The sequence below is a fragment of the Aythya ferina genome, assembly GCF_964211825.1.
Source record: "Aythya ferina genome assembly, chromosome: 2".
Classification (NCBI taxonomy): Eukaryota; Metazoa; Chordata; class Aves; order Anseriformes; family Anatidae; genus Aythya; species Aythya ferina.
Window position 1 is genome coordinate 98,102,997 of NC_140297.1, and position 17,977 is coordinate 98,120,973.

The 17,977-nt window shown below is 38.5% G+C and overlaps 1 protein-coding gene across 8 annotated transcripts in view; it reads right to left on the reverse strand.

Moving 5' to 3' along the window:
* Window positions 1-17,977, reverse strand: part of CARMIL1 (capping protein regulator and myosin 1 linker 1) — a 189,244-nt gene that overhangs the window by 45,374 nt on the left and 125,893 nt on the right. For all 8 annotated transcript variants that reach the window (XM_084507999.1, XM_084508001.1, XM_084508000.1 and 5 more), the window contains 6 exons: window positions 16,572-16,744; window positions 13,989-14,057; window positions 9,242-9,335; window positions 6,828-6,926; window positions 4,029-4,157; window positions 3,629-3,760 (listed from right to left, as the gene is read on the reverse strand). In XM_084507999.1, coding sequence (XP_084364125.1) covers window positions 3,629-3,760; window positions 4,029-4,157; window positions 6,828-6,926; window positions 9,242-9,335; window positions 13,989-14,057; window positions 16,572-16,744 — 696 coding nt within the window. The remainder of the gene's footprint in view (window positions 1-3,628; window positions 3,761-4,028; window positions 4,158-6,827; window positions 6,927-9,241; window positions 9,336-13,988; window positions 14,058-16,571; window positions 16,745-17,977) is intronic.

Here is a 17,977-nt window from a genome sequence, read left to right on the forward strand (position 1 = left end):
TTGCTCTAAACTCTGCCCTGAACCAGCAAATTTCATCGGTGCACTAGACCTGCCCTTTTTTTCAAGGGGCATCTGTTCATGAAGAAAGGACACTCAAAAGAACTTGGGATGCTGTGCAAACTTATAGATATATACTAAGATGTAGCTGGAAATATGATTTGCACGGGGCATAAAGCTTATAATGTATGGATCTCATGTACTTGGAATTCCACAATGAAGTAGATGCAGTTAATAATATATATATATATATATATTAAATAACTGATCAAAAAACCCAAAACAAGACAGAAGATAATGTGTATTCTGGAAACAGGACTATGTAACCCTTCAACCCTCTCAACTTTCTTAAAGTAAGGTCTCCTCTGCTGATGGAATAGAACAGACTCAGACTCTCTCTTAGAAAAATCTTTCATATGTACCTCAGTGAAGCTGAGTTATGAAGCACCTTTTGACTACACTGGGTGTATCTACTTACTGTTGGATTTACCTAATCTACCCGTGCCTGTGAGAAAAGGTAATTTTGGTTTAAATCTGGTTGAATCACCTACTGGTTTCCTTTCCAAAACCCAGTTCTGTCTAGAAGATGAAAGAGCCTTCACAATAGGTGCAGGAGAGGGCCTCACAGTCCCTCACACAATCATCCACCTATGAATCAAAAACTTCCTTTACAGCTAGCATGGGGGTTAGTTCTGGGTTCCCAAGCTCTCTGCACTTCATGGACTCATCCCACATTCCCTCTGTTGATCCCCAGGCAGATTCTGGGGTCATAATGAAGGGCCTTTCAAGCCCTTGTGACCATATCCGCGTGGAGGATGATGAACTCCAATGGCAGAGACAACTGAGCCAAGGAAACTAATGAAAATTACTGACACATCCACTTTTTCCCATGCTATTGTTTAGTCTATCCTGGGGAAAAAAACATATCACACTGACCCTCCCCTAAAGACCACAATCATGAAAATTATACACCTGCTTTATTTAATTGCATCTGCAGACTAAGCATGATCTTTCAAAATGGATCATGTGAAAAAAAGTTGCTTGAAGGTTTAAGTGGGAAGTAGGACAAAAGACCAAAGTTACTGGTGATTTCAGAATTAATTTTTACTCAAAATACTCAGAGAATGTGCCATTTAAGAAATTAAATAGAATTTGAATGCCTTTTTTTAAGTACATAGCTGAGCAAAATTTCTTCATTGGTGGATTTCAACTGGTGACTTATCACATGGATATTACTAATTTACAAAAAAGAAAACTTTCTTTGCTCACTATTTCCATCCCTGAACCTTTCAGTGATGGAAACTCACAGTTAACAGCATTGACTGTGGAGTAGCAAATATTTCAGTCAGAAAGCCACAAGTGTCAGTCAGCAGGTGTGCATGAAGAAGAAAATGAAGTCCTGATCACAATTAACAACTCTTTAACAATCAGAATAAAAAATAAGGTGAATGTAAGGACTGAAGGCTGCTGATATCTAGAGAAAAAAAAAATAGAGTGTGGGCAAGTAATAGAGCCAACAAATCCATTGTGCCAAGATGGAACCGAGGAAAAATAGTTCAAACACTCATTCTGTCTTTACAATCTTCCCTTTGCTTAAGCACCATTTGTCTTGCCTAACATTTTTCTCTTGGGCCTTTGCTTACTGAATAAACCATCTCTGGGTTCTGTATGTCAACAGTGAAACCAGCAGGGGAAGAGAAATGCAAAAGCCTTGCTATTATTTCTCCTTTGGCCAAACTCAACTCACTCCAAGATGTTGTTTTTCCTTATTCTACTTCTCCCTTCACTTCCCTTCCATTCTTTGAGATTTACAAACCTCTTATTTGCCTGAAAAGTGCTCCTTGCCTTTACCTAATTTCCAAACAATCCTTTCCAGAACCAGGCTCTCTGGTTGCTATGGAAGCTAAAAATCGAAACTCCACTTATGGCATATAAAAAGGTTTTTACCCCCAGCACATATATATAAAACCTACACAATGCTCTGAAATGGCCTAAATAAATGAAAAATAATTAAAAAAAAATAATCCTATTCTGTGTTCAACATTTTCTCCACCATGCAAAGTGGATCACTTTGCATCACCATAGTAGTTAAAAGAAAATCATTGTGTAAAATTAATACAAATGGGTGTTCCAATATACAAAGAGCATTATGACCTTACAGTTTTTTTTGTAAGACACTTAAACTTTGATGCTGCAAATCATAAAAATAAATGAAGTTTAGAATGGTAGAGCTAAAGTGCCTTTTGCTGTAAATGTGTAAAAGCATAAATCAAAGGCCCATTAACTCAGTCTTATGCCAGGAACTATAAATAACATTCCAAATGCTGAAGAGTACTTTTATTCTTTAAGACTCTCCAAAATGCACAGGAATTATTTAAGTGTGTGAGCCCTATGCAAAGGGCAGACCTGGCTATGCCTGCCCAGTAACAGCCCAGAAGCAACACTGGGAAGAATCCTGTAGCTAAATTGCTTTCACGTCCACAAAAATTAAGGAAGTGAAAGCCAATTGTCACCTTATTTCATATAATGGGGAAAGGGGGAAAATACTAAAAAATCAGCACCATTTTCTTCCTCATTAACTTTTCAATTTAGAAAAAGTAATTAGTAATGTGTTATTATTATTGTTCTTCACTACAATCCCACTGACTAAAGCATTTTCATGTTGATTGAACTGAACATTTCAGTCTGTACTTTCAGATTCTTTGACAGTCTAAATACAGCAACAAAACATGGGCAGGTAGCTTAGTCATAATCTTAGGTTGCTTTGAATTGACTCAGAACCATATTTTTCAATTCATCAGCTTCTATAAAAATACCATCAGTTGCTCAAGTTACTCCACCCTGCCTTCTTGCTGGACTGCTGCCTCTTCACATGCTGCATGAATGGCTCTTCTTTATTTATTATACAGTAAGGCCTAACATAACCGAACATATAGGTTACTGCACAAGTGCTGTCTGAGTTCACAGATGGGAATATTTACAGATCCATTACCTCTATTTCAAGAACTGATGTTTGACAGGAAACTTGTGAAAGGATTTCCTGTAAAGCTGCCTGGAGTATTCTTGGGGCACTCTCAATACACACACGTTATCCAAACCTAACAGTTAAAGTGGAAATTCTGCACCAGCTTCAGAAGTGTTCAATGGGATAAAAATTCTGCAGTGGAAGCTACAGAAAAGCAGCTTTTGCTTCAGTGGGATACCTTAACTAGGGACTACTTTTCTCCAGGACATGAGGTTTTTTAGGGTGCTTGAGAGAGCTTTATCGAGGGTCTAAGGAGCAATCAACAACACTCCCTCTCCTAAAAGATTCCCAGAAAGGACATGTGGTGCCTGTGGTCTGTTGTCATGGAAATTGCATTTGATATAAACAGTATACGCTCCTTCTGCTACTGCAAACACTAAACTAATTTTTTCATTCCAACTGGGCAAGTATCCAGATATTAAGGCACAAACCTGTAAGAAACTAATAACAAAGAGATAACTTAAGTACAAATATATATACTGGGAGAAAGGGAGAGAGGAAGGAAGGGAGATGAAAATCTGTATGGTATATTTGCATTTTAATATGAACAGAAGATCTCAGGCATTATTTCTGTCGTGAGAGACAATAAAAAAGCTACCCACAGACCTTAAGCTGCTCATCCACAACCCTTGTGACTTCTCCAGCCATGGATTCAAGTGTCTCTTGGATTGGATTGGAGAGTGAACCATTTGCTCCTGCCCAAGAAGCCCCACCGAGGTGGTACAGATTTGGTAAGAGCTGTAAGACAAAAAAGAGTATCTTTGGGAAGTACATGTAGGTTCTTTGCTACCTGTTTTCAAATCTGGACAACAGGATGAAACCCCTCTGGTAAATCCAAGTCTGTATAAATTAGAATTATTTTGTTACTTTAAATACCACCTAAAGCTGATCATCTAAAGAAAATACTCCTTTTTGACACACTATTACTATAACCCCTTGAAAAGAGAAGGCTGCAAGCACACATTGAACAGCATTCAGTATTACCAGTATGCTGAGAAAAGCTTACTGTTTTGGAGTTCTTAGCATCTCGCATAAGCCTTTCTGCAGATTTGACATCTTCCTGTACAGCATCCACACCACAGTTTCTTAAAGAGTTGAGATGATCTTGCACTTTAACGCATATTCTGTCAATCATCTACTTGAACAAAAGAAATAGGAAAGATAAAACATCAGAACGCTGAATCCAGTCCAGGTAGCAAATCAATACTACCATGATGAGATTTGGAGTGACAATATAATGATCTGGAAATGCATGATCATTGCTCAGAGGTACATCAATAGTACTGAAAGAAGGCATCATATCTCTTATAAACACACCTGAACAGTAGAAAAATAAATAAAACTTTGCCATTAAAAAAAAATAAAAGAATTCTTTGGCATACTTCTCTCATGATTATCTCTAGGATAACTGCAAATAACCAACAAGTTACCCAGTTTAGGTCTTGTTTGGATTTTCAGAACAAGTTTAGCACTGCAGTTGTTGTTACATCTAAGCCTTAGCTTTGATGGCTGGTGAATTGTTAAGAAGTTCAGACACTTAGATAAAGCTCTGTCACAATCCATTCAACAAACATCAGCAGAGATTTCTCCTATTTAAGCAAAATGCTGTTGTGCAGGCTTTGGGGGATTTCTTTCACAATGTGAGTATTCCTGGTGTCAAGGGAAACTATAACTGCCAAAGCAGAAGTTTCCATCAGATCTTTCACTGTGAGATAAAACGAACTTCATCTTCATTGGTAACATTTCATTCAACACACTGCAAGTACAAGGCAGGTGCTTTATCTGTATCCTTACAAGAAGGACCATAGATTGGCTGACATATATAGAGAGTTTTGAATATGAGATACAGGGCAGGAACATACACTAATTAAAAGTCTTTATTGGCCTACACAGTATTCAGTAAAACTGCCAATTTGACATTTTGAAGCAACATCTGTGTGCACATGTTGTCATAATCATATAAAGCCTCGAGTTCTAACATCTTATATCATTAGCAATGAGAACTGAAATAATTTCACAGCATGCTCTTTTTCTGCTCCACATGACTCTTCCTCTTCAAAGAGTTTTGGTGTTTTGTTTTTTTTTTTTTTTTGTATAAGTACAAAAAGCTAATTAATTATTAGATAGTGGAAGGTCTCACTGGGACATCTGGACTGGAAAAAAAAACATACTCTGGGAATAATAACGTAATTCCACTACAGTAACTACAGAATCTTTTCCAGCTCTCTTTTAACACTGTTTGCAAAAATCAATCCCTACCAAGCACAATTTAATATAGAAATGAGTAATTTTACTCTACTTTTGAAACAATAATAAATTACATTTACTGAAGCCTGCTGTGTGTGTGGTTGTTGGGAGAAAAGCACAACTAAATCCACCAAGCTATAAAAAGATCTAAACTTAATTGATATGGAGATTACTAACACGGGAAAAAAGATGGCATTGGAACAAAAAAATGACTAAAATAAAATAAAGTGATGCTGCTCTTGCAGTTTTTACTGCCAGTACATCTCCACAAACCATTTTCTCTGCTGAGAGGTTACAATATAATTTCAGGCTGTAGTAATAAAACTCTGTCCCATTAACTTTTAATGATGCAGGTAGAAAAAGCTATTTTGAATTAAAATTCACCTCTCAAAAATTAAGAGAACACAGAGAAACTTTTTTGACTCAGCTGAAGAGCAAAACAAGCACTGCTCTCATTTTTTCCTCCTCCAGTATGCTGGAGTCTTCTGTTTGCATGGGAACACAACTAGTGGAAACAAAAGAGTAAATTTAAGACAAAGGCTGTGACAACTTTTATTCTGCTTACATCACCAAAAGGGGAAAACAAAAAACACAAAAAACATACAAAAATAACATGTTGCGCTTCAGCAAACTTAGAATTGAAGAATCATTTAGGTTGAAAAAGACCTCTAAGGTCATCTAGACAGCCCAACCTTTAACCCACCACTGCCAAGTCCACCCTTAAACCATGTCACTAAGCACTACATCTACATGTTTTCTGAAGACCTCCAGGCATGGTGACTCAACTACTTACCTGGGTAGTCTGTTCCAATACTTCACAACCCTTTCAATGAAGGTCTTCCTAACATCCAATCTAAACCTCCCCTGGCAAAACTTAAGGCCATTTCCTCTTGTCTTACCACTTGGTGCTTGGAAGTGCTTGGGAGGTGCTTAGGTAGTGATGTAATTTGTTAACAAACCAAAAAACTTTCCCAACTTTGAGCAGTATTTAGGACTGTGTTAGACAGGAAGCCTTTCCGTTTGTCCACAATATAAAGAGCACAGAAGATTTCCACTTTCCTTTGCTTCATTCACCTAAGCAAAGCTTCCCATGATACCTGAAATTTTGAAGGTCTAAGGATAAACATACGCTCTAAGGCTATTTGCTCCAGTGGTATCAACGGGCATATATACATGGTAGCTCAGTGCTATGCAGAGACACTGGATCTAACTCAGGCACCAGAAGTGGCACAGCCTTATGATGATACTTGCCACAACAATGAAAGCCTGCTGAAAAGGTCAGACTCCTGAGCACAAATGAACTGAACTGTTCCTGGTTCCAACCGTAGTTTACTCAGAGATAGCTTGGGTCTTTCTGTACACAGTAAAAAGGTACTATACATAAGACCTACCTTTTCCAAAAATATTATCGCTGATCATTACTATTTTTTTTGAGAAACCAAGTATCATCTTCAAAACACATTCTGCTTTAAGCTACTCTGAAGGAAAAGCAAGATAATTCTGTCCCCCAAACAGATCTTAAAACCAGAGGAGTACCAACAAGGAATGAGGTGCTCACCTGCTGAGTGGTACTAGTTACAATGCCTTGCTGCAGCCGGTATGCTTGCTCTTGTAGGTACTTTCTGGTCTCATGATTACGAAGCAAGTAGTTTTCTATCTAAAAAACAAAGCCAGATTAGGAAACTGATTTGACTCTGGATTGTAATTTGCTTTCACACTGTGTCCCTGATTAGGCCTTCAACAGTAATGCAGGGTTCATGCAGTTCATCCACGCTGTATCAGAAATGAGGACTAACAGTAACAATTGCTTCAGTATCATTTTGTTTGTTATCTGCAAACCTTATTCTATGTGTCTCAATGCTGGATAATCACATTGGCAAATATTCACTCACTCAGTGGTGAAACTTTGTTAAACACTGTGCTTTTGCCAGTGCTTCCTGAGTTAGTCATCTCTTCTGAAAAACTTAGTAAGCTATGTTGGCAAAAGGAGTAGATCCAGATTTGAGAAATATCTACAGGGAATCTGTCCTTCAGGTGTTGCTGTAGAGACCACGATGACAGAAGACAGATGATACCCTTAGATTCATTTGTCCCGTTTCAAAGAGGGTTTAAACAACACTATGGACTTGAGAGAAGATAAATTACCTGGAAGTGCCTAACTGATCCAAGAAATGCAGTTCAAAAATTACTTAGGGCTAACCAACCAATGAGTGCTGTTCAGGGAAAAGTAATTTCTACCTACAGCCGCTGGTCACAGCCCACCACAACTGTCACCGTAAGTCACCACCTACTGTCAGCCAGCTTAATGGGACATGGAATAACCACTTAACCCGGTTCTGTCAAACTCAGTCAAGTCCAAAACCCAACTAGTAAACTGTTTAAGGTCCATCTCCAATGATGGACCTGGTCTGAGAGGAAGAAAATGGAAACAGACAGGTGTGGTAGCCAGCAGGTTGTGAGGCAGAGGCTACCAGGGGCTGACAGGCACCTCTTAACCTGCATCACTTAACCTGCAAGGACTGGGGCAGTCTGACCATGCCCCCCGTTAGGCTTTCAGGAGTAATACAAGGCTTATGCAGCTCATCCACACTGTAAGTTGTGGAGATCCTAGAGCTGGGGAGGTTAGCTACTATAGCTATCTAGTGGTGGATTGGGGTTAGGAGCACTCTTGTTGTATTCAAGCTGTGGTGTGCTGAAGTTTGTGGACCCTCCTGAAATGCCAGTTGGTCAGTTCAGGTGTCCCTACACTGGGCTCCACAGTTCAGCTAGTGTGGGCAGGTGTTCCTGCCTGTGGGGAACTGGCAGCTTTCACAGCACCACTCCACAAAGATTTGTCTTTTTTTTTTTTGAGAGAGCTGCTTCATATTGTATAAACAAAGCTTAAACACCATAAGTTAAAACAAACTGAGGTCCAAAAAGTGTTAGCAACTTTGAAATGAACAAAAGAAAATGCTCTTTGTAAGTAATGCCTAATTAACACATAGAATTTGTATTTTTCAGAGATGCATTTATCATTCCAGACATGAACTTATCTAAAATTACATTAAACAAGATGCAAGAAATATAACCACCCCCCATGATCCAGATTTTTTAAGGCAGAATTTAGATAATTTTCATGCATCAAAGAAAAAGGGGCTAACTACTAGCACTTTTCCCTTTGAGAATCACTTTCCTGACAATTTATTTTCTAATAAGGATCATAGGCATTTGCTTTTTAATCACAACTGTCTGTGAGAACTATTTATAAGGTTTTTATGACCCTACCCTGGCTGAGGGAAAGCTACTCATTAAAGACTTGTGAACTGTATGTTTTCTGATTGAGCAAGAGGCTCGTCTGGAGCTTGCAAGATTTACTGTATTAAAACTCAGCTGGGAGTTGTACAGCCCGTGCAAGTGGAACAACTACACGTGCTGTCAACACCACTTTCATCCAAAAGAACATGTTGGTGCAGTTGTTCATTTATGGCAATGCAGTGTGTGAATTTTATACATCCAATATAAAACACAGGCAGTAAATGTTTTTATCCTCCCCCAAATTTAAGAGCATCCTTTGTCTTGTGCTGAGCTGACTGCACTTCTTCTGCCCCAACAGGAAAAAATGCATACCATGAATTCTATGCATGTGGAAATAAAAACATGCACATCTGTAACAAATATGGCTGCTTCTGACTCTCCCTGACTCTGACTCTCAGATGTACAGAAATAAAAGGTCTAGCTTGCACTGGTTTGACTTTCTGATATGACACCATTGCATTCCATCACCCCTTCACTTTAAGCACTTTGGAATAAAAAGATTTACATGCCTTGCAGCACTTGATTACCACACATATGCTCATGCAAATCAAACAATCAATGAAACTAGCCAAGAATTCTTATTCAGCCAAGCATGAAATCACAGCCACTTAAAATTATTACTTTTTTTTTTTTTTTTGGATTGGCTTTATTTCTATATGGGGGTGGTATAGGCAATACCTTTTGCAGTGCCTCTTCTGTTTTCTCAGGGTTTGTTTTGAGTGCTTGGGAAGCATCATTCATAGGTATAGGCATGAATCTCAAAGTATAATTCCTAAAGAAAAATAAAAAAAAAATAAAATAAAGTCTTTATTAGTAAAACGTAGCCTAATTGCTGCATCTCTTCATGAAGAATGAGCTAGGAGAGGAAGAGAAAATGCATCTAGCCTGGCTATAGAAGGTACTAAGACTATCTTTCACATTTTAAGCGGACTATCTGGAGGCATGTATGCTCCTTTTATTTTGCTTATTCTTTGCCACTAGGTAGAAGTGGAGATCTGAAAAAAGCACAAAGTACAGTTAAATGGCCAGTGCCCAGTGGCTGCCAATTAAAGGTCACGCTGTCCTCTGTGCTTTTGCCCACAAGGTTGGATTATTTTTTTCCTATATCGAAACAGAACAGAAAGTCTCAGTGCCTACTAGCAATTCTATCAGATCTAAGTCTAAACAGAAATATTCACTAACAGATAAAACAGTGACCAAGAGACTGAGTTTTGAAAATTTAGTATTTAATTGCTCCTTGTGTTTACAACAAATTGCAGACACTTGCTGAATTTTTAATAAAAGCTGGCAAAACAAGTGCGGCATCTCCACACTGCTTTATGCAAACAATTGCTCCCTGTATTTTGCTTATTTGTTTGCAAAATATTTCCATAGCTTCATCCATCTGCTACAATACAATAAAGATAGGGTTTTGTCAAGTGAAAATTGTGTTTAAACCTTGAGAATATAGCATGACTAGCATGGTTAAGCCTATCATGTTATATGCAGTGGTATGTCCGTATACTTTTATATTTCAATAAGAGCAAAAAAAAAAAAAAAAAAAAGCAAGCAGTTCTTAGAAACTGGAAAAGCAATTATTCTGCCTGTTTTCAATTAGCCTTCACTGTTTGCAAACACCTCTTCCTTCTCCTTCAGCTGTCTGCAAACATCCTGCAAACCGTCTGTTTCTATTCCATCCAGAGCTCCTTATGTATGCCTAGAGGCCTCTATTTCTGAGCACCTTACAGATGACAGTTTCAAGTGAGCTTACTCCATTGACTTCAAAGGACCGATCCCTCGTTGTATGCACTAGCTTTAACAACAGACACCTTAACTACTTAACTAGCTCCAATATTCTTTCAACTCCTATCCCACCACTTGCTTAGCCACATAAAACATCACTCTCTGAAGGACTTTTGAACCACCTATCTATCCCATTGATTCCTCACTGATACTACTCAACATTTTACCTTGCATATTCAGGTGAGGCTTCCACTTTTCTTCCCAAAGGGGAACACATTATTCATAGCCAAAAAAAAAATTAACTCTTCTTTCTAGTTGTCTTCTCCTTCAAAAGAACTGCATCTACTACACAGACACTGCCGTGTGTCCCCATGTAATACAAAACAAGGAATGACTGGCTGACCATCAACATGGAGACTAATTTTCAATGTGTACTGGTTTTGGTCAGGACAGAATTAATTTGTGGTAGCTGGTATGGTGCTGTGTTTTGGATTTGTGAGGAAAACAGTGTTGATAACACAGGGCTGTTTCAGTTGCTGCAGAGCAGAGCCAAGGCCTTTCCTGTTCCTCATGCTTCCCTGTTTTGCTTTGCTTGCACCCATGGCTTTTTCTTTACCTATTAAGCTGGCTTTATCTCAGCCCATGAGTTCTTGCACTTTTACCTTTCTGCTTCTCTCCCCCATCCTACTCAGTGGGAGTGAGCAAGCGGCTGTGTGGTGCTGAGCTGCCTGCCAGGTTAACCCAGAACAAAATGTCAGAGAGAGAATAATTACAGAAGTTGCTGATTGCCTGATATTACCTGGCAGGTGCGGTGTGCATTTATTTGTTTAAAAAGAAAAAAAAAAGGTAGATTGCCAAGGATCTATGCAGCTGTTTGACATTTAATACATCACATTCACTGAAATCTATAACTGTTAGCCCTCATGCTACTAATCATATGCTAAATTCAATTTAGTCAAAAGCTTAGCGCTCCCTCTCTCTCCCTCACACACAGAAATGAAAGACGAAGACACTTCACGGACAGAGGTAGAACTTTAAAAGACCACTGAGGAAGGCCCTATAATGGGTCCTTTGGACAAGCAGCACTATTGGAATGCTAGCCTTTTTGCATGTGAAAATGAAGCAGCTCTTAGGGACAAATATCAAGAATTTAAAGCTTGCTTTCAACTTTGATCATTAGAGAAACATTTGTCTTCATGTTCCATTTTTCTGTTTCCCCAAATATTGTTCCATTCTTCTTTTCTAAGACTCCAATTCTCTCTTTTTAATGGAGCACCTTTCTCTACCGACTCAATAATCCAGTAATTTCATAACACTCGGTAATTTCATAAATACTCTCAGCAAAATACCTACATAAAAAGAAAGTTACATTTCAGGGAAGTACTCAGTGACTAGAAAGGATGTCTTAAAAATTTGTTTATTCCCTTACATATAGCATATGTGACAATAGTCCTACATTTCCTCACGTTACTTCTCCTGGAGTAACTCCTGCTCCATTCGTGACGTACATTCATTGCTGCAGCACCATGATTTTACTGCCTTTCTTTTTTTGTGGGAATAACATCATCTGTTTTGCAGGCTTGGGTATGTGAATTCTTTAACACTGAAAAAAGGAAGGATTTCTTGCTCTCTACTCAATTCCAGCATTTCATATCAGCTTTTAGAGCCTGAATTATTTCTTCAGTCAGTCCATGCAAACAAGTCTCTCAGAAATAAATATGGGGCAATATCACACATTTCTATGACAGAGTAGGCTCTAGATTGCAAAGCACACAAGCACATACTCATTTCCATACCAAAATTACTGAGATACAAATCCATATTTAATGGCCAGGCTGAAGAGGATGTACACTGCTCTCCTGAATAGACACTTTTAGAGGACTCTACAGAAACCCCTCTCAGCTCATGTCAGCTGTCTGGGATGCCCTTTGTGGCAAATCTGTTAATGGCCAAATTCCCTCACAGGAATAATGGTTTCACACAACTTTAAAATGATGAAGAAAAGTGGTGTGTGTGTGTGTGTGGGGGGGGGGGGGGGGGGGGAATAACAAACAAAGAAAATGTTCAGATTACTTCAATCTGGTTAAAAGTTTGTTAGAATCCCTCCCAGTCCTCCTCAGCCTCATTCTCTGGAAGCCCAGTTTTCTTCTCTTTTGTGGTTCAGTATATGACTATTTTTGTTAAGAACAAAAACCAAAACAGACACAACACACCCCCAAGCATCTTCAGTATATTTCAATGCATCTTGAGCAACAGTTCGTTCCTACAGAATATTGCTGGTTTCGTGTATTTTTAGGAAACATATGGCATAGGATGTTCTGAATATGTCTTTGAGATGGATTGCTTAAAGGCTAATTGTTTTCAGCCAACATTGACAGTCCTTCTCTTGCAAGATTAAACCTTTGTTGTTTGTGACTTAGGCTATGATATTATCAACGATTTTAATAATTTTTAAATGTTAGCAGAGACATAAAGTGACCTCAGCTTCCAAGCTAAATAAATGAGACATCACCTCAACAACGTGTAATGTCAGAGAATTATCGGTAACATTCCTTTTCCTGCTTAGATTATTTGCTTTCGCCTTAGGATGTCTCCCTCCTTATTTATTTACTTATCCAAGCACTTCAGAACAGAAACATAAAGTTGATGCTAACCAGAAAATAAGCATATATTCTTTTCTACCAGACTTTCTCACAAACGCACATGATATTGCTCTCTGAAAATGTCTGCAAGCTGACAAATAACCTTTGCAAATTCTTATTCACAACTATCAATGGAATCACTCCAAGATGATTTGTTTAATTATACATCATTTATATAATTTTCCCCACCAGTGCCACTGAATTCATTTTGAAACAAAGCATATTAACTACAGCAGTTTCATAAAACAAGTAACTTTATAAGCTCTATAGAGCTATGACCCCTCTGAGGGTTAAGATGCTCCCTATAGTAGTTATACAGTTTTGCAAGACATTTTGTCTAGAAACTAGCAATGGTATATTAGCTTCACCTTCTAAAGAGACCCTTTGTTCCTGTCTGAGGGATTTAATGACGTGAAACAACTGCAACTGCTGCTTAATTTAAATCTGTAATTTTTCCCTCTTCAGAAAAGTAATAATCACATATAAAGAAATGTGATGGAGGCAGAGAGATGAAAGTCATTTAGCATCTATCACTGCTAACTGCTGCAACTGCAAGTGAGCTCAGGGAAGCAAGAGGACCCAGACCATGGAGACTACAATGAACAACTGCATTTTCTGAGATCATCAGTATTAGTTTCAACTTGCTGGGGGAAAGAAAAAAAAAAATCAGACCACAAAGGCATGCTTCAGTAATTTTCTGTTATTATAGACAGCTTCATTCATTGACAAGAATAGAATTTCTGCATGATACCAACACAAGAGAATGAAGAAAAAGGGAAAATATTCTCAAATGTTAAATTTTAACGTCAACAGCAGAACTCAACATTCTTAATGCTGACAACAGTGTATGCACGAAAGAGCCACAGAGCCTCTTCTCATCCTTTTGAAGGATGTGAAGTCATGTCTGCCTGTAGATTAAGCACCCTGATGCTCAAAAATTGAGAGCATTCAGTATCTTTAAATCACACGGGCTGCAGTGAAAACTGCAGCTGCTCAGATCACTCAGGATCTAAGTGTTCGACCTCTTTCTTCATCAGTCATTCAGTTGCTTGAGGACTTACTTTTCCAGTGCCACAGCTATGTCCTGGAAGCCCTGCGCAGTGATGTTATTCTTGTCCCATATTACAGTTCTGAGAGGAAGAAAAAAAAAAAACAAAAAACCAATAACCACAGATGAGTCAAATAAATCTATACTGAAACTTTGCATATTCATAGAGTATACTGAGTTGGAAGGGACCCACAAGGATCAATATTGAAATAACACGGAGTTGTATGTCCAAAACTGCATAGCGCTGGCAACATTTTTACAAATAACAGTCTCTATTCATACATTAAAAGCTTAGAATGACTGAAGTGAGGGACAAAGATATTACAAAATTGAGTTCCTGTTTCTTCCAAGAGAACTCTGTACTATATTTTCTATTATTACTACCTAAACATAACCTTTCTAAAACATAGTTAATAGAAAGATTTGGAGATAAAATTTCAGCTTTTTCCAGAAATGGCATCAAAACAAAGTTCAACTGTCTGCTCTGCAGGCCCATACTGAAAACCAAAACTGAAATCCATCCAGGCTATATCACCAAAGTTGCAGAAAAAAAAAATAATTTTAAAAATCATGCTGATTCCAGGTCAAAATTTTCAGGCTATTTTACATTCAATCCTGTATCAGCTCTTTGCACAGCTCCTGTGATTTCACATGGAATGTAACTAGCTGCTAGTATGTACCATTAGGTTAGGTGCATGAATTGCAGCTCTTCTGAATACAAAACTCTGTGATAGGAGTGATCAAGTCTTTCCCCTCCTCCCCCAGTTTAGACCACTCAGGCAGACTGCCTGACAATTTGTGAACACATGTTCAAAGATCTCATTAGTAGTCAGAAGAGACAGTCATGCAGATAAATCTTGCTCATGCACGAGCACTAGTTGTAGCTGTGCTTAAAAAAGAAAGACATAAACAATGAGTTCTGGTGTGCAAAAAAAATGTAGCTGCAGGATTTCACGGGTAGTAACACCCTTCTGCTATTGCAGAATAATCCCTTTGGTTTTTTGAAAATACAAAGATGGAGGTAAGGAAGAGAGGAAAGTAGATTCTACACCTATCTTCCAAAGGTCAGAAATGTCCAAGGTCAGATATTGGATATTTCTGTCGTTTGAAGAACTATTTACATTTCTACCAGGACATAATTTTATAGTATTTTAAGCAGAGCCAGTTACCATCGCATCATTCAGTTTGTAATCCTACCACAAACTACAGCAATAACTTTCAGTGTGCCGTGGCACATTTCAGTCTGCCATCCTGAATGCCTTCAAGGCTTCAGGTACTGGTGGATATTTCAGGTTAACACATTGAACAAAACCCAGCTACCTCTCCAGCATTTCCTTAACATTTTCAATGTTCAGTTTGGGAATAGCAAAGCGAATGCCAAGATCTCTGTATCTTAGCAAAACTGCTAGGACTGTTCTGGAGAATTTCTTATCCTGTAGGGAACAAACTCTTGGAGACCAAGCATAGTGGTCTCTTCACACAGACAATACACCGTGGAAGGTTCATCTGCACAGTCTGACAAGAGGAGGAGTGAGTATTGGTTTTCCTGATGATGGTGACATATTTAGAGGTTCCCATCAAGATACATGTTGATTGAAGGTTTACCATTTGCTAATCCCATCCTGGATAGAAAAAATGTGATACTCTGTAGCCATCAGTGCCAGCCATGTGCTAAAAAAACAGTGAAGTTGTCAGGTGGATGAAGATGCAGAGAAGTGATGCCAAGGTCCATCAGCACTATAGGTGGGGGGAGAGGGAAAGGAAGGGATGGTCCATGCTGCTACCCTTTCTGAATTCAACAAGCTCTTAATGCTCTTACAAAGTGATACTACATTAGACAAAGAATAGTTTATTTTTATTTCCCACCCAAGTATCAGAATTTTCTCTGCTGGGAAAGCCTCCAATAGAAAAGAGAGAGCAGAACAGGGTGGCTGAGCACTGGAAGAGGTTCCCCAGAGAAGTTGTGGAATCTCTGTGGCACGTGAAGATCTTCAAAGGAGAAGGCTCTGAGCAACCGAGCTTTAAAGCTGGCCCTGCTTTAAGAAGGAGGTTGGATTAGGTGACATCCAGAGCTCCATACCAATGTAATCATTCTTATGATACCAGGAAATTTAGAGCTGCCTTGTCACAACAGAAAGATACCATCTCTTCAAAAGTAGGCTAATATGAGCAAGAAGGCTTAAGTCTTTTTGGAGCTGAAACTGGATGAAAATGGGTTTGGATTTTGCCTTGAAAACAGGAAAGAGCTATGCCTATGCACTATCTGTCAAAAACACATCATTCTCCCCCGATTTTGAAGTCGATGAGCAAATCAAATTCTGTACCTAATCCTAAACCACAAAATACCCTTCTAATTGGATGCAGTTTTGCTCCAGTTTCAGTTCTGGAGATATTTTTTTCAGAGAAAATTTCCATATATTTTTTTCCTCTTCCTTTTTAGAAAAAAAAAAAAAAAAAAAAGAGATGAGAAGTTTTCCAAATAGATGCATTATAGCTTGGCTTTTTCCAGCAGTTCTGAAGAGAGAAAGCTTGATATGCCAACAATTTCATTATTATTAAGCTATTATATCATTTACTGCAAATATGTTTCCCTTACCTGAGCTTGGTGTTTATCTGTAGGGCTTTTGCCAGCATCTTTGCTCCCATATCTCCCATGGCATTTCCACTAATATCCACCTTTGTAAGAGATGTATTGCTGCCCAAAGCATTAATAATGATGGTGACCTCAGTCTTCAGCTTGGAATCTGCGAGGGACAATGACTGCAGAGGCTGTGGAGCACAGAAAAGGCACGGATAATAGCAACTGATAGCGCATGCACATCCACCAGAAGAAGTTCACGAAACTCTTGAAGATGACACTGAGCATCAAAGAATTACTTCTGTGTTTGCTGCATGTACGGTACACGCAACAAAGTAGGATTCAGCAATTTACAGCACAGGTGTCAAAGACACAAACAAAGATTAAGTTATACCCTGAAAAAAACATTAAGTGACAATGACTCCTATTTTCTGTGTCCCACTAAGTACTGAATACAGCAGTAACCTGAAAAGAGGCAAGACAGCAACAATCAGCTTCACATGACAACCACTGGTGTCCAGTGAGTTTTGCTTAACCAGCATGCTTCCCTGCCAGTGAGAAATAAAAATATCTAGCACACAATCCTCTCACTCAGACTGGAAAGTTTAGCCCCAGGGCAAATTAGGACCTGAGACATTATTAAAACAAAACTAATTCCTTTAAACTGTTTTATTATTGTTATTTCAAGGATCATTTTTGCATATCTGCATATCTTCAACATGGACATTTGGGAGGGAAGAGAGAAAAAAAAACATAACAGGTCTGAAATTAAAAGCAGTAAGAAGAGTATCTAGTATCAAGGGTAAGCCAATGGATATTATTCACAGCAATGTTCTGACACCTGTGATTGCAAAACCTTTATGCAGCTTTTTATGTATACACACACACACCCTATGTTAACCTGAAACTAGCTATTGGGTTCCTGCAAATCGCACATTAAAGCCTTAAGAAAACTTTTAAAAACACCTTTGTTAGTGATCTTATGTCTTCCCTCCATTCTTAGTGTCCCAATACTCAAAAGCAGGAGCTTAAGAGCTAGTCTATCCATCACCACACCTTGCAGGGCTACCACAGTTGCCAAGATTGTCATTTGTCTTTGCTGATATACAATAGCTCCACAAAACATTTTCCCTTGCTTAAGTGTGAGCTCAGACGGAGAAGAGCTTTGTCACTATACACCAACTTAGTCATGAATCAAAAGGATGAATTTTAGGAACCTAAAACCTCCAAATTGCTCATATATGGGAAAATCAACATCTCAGAAGGATGAATCAAAGCAACTAAATTAGATGCCTAAGGCTTAGATTAACATAAATAAACCAGCTGAGCTGTATGTGCACACCTTCCAGGATCTGAGAAGCTTGCATGGCACCTGCTATACAATGGGACTCTAGCTTCCAGACACCACTGGATGACAGGGATAA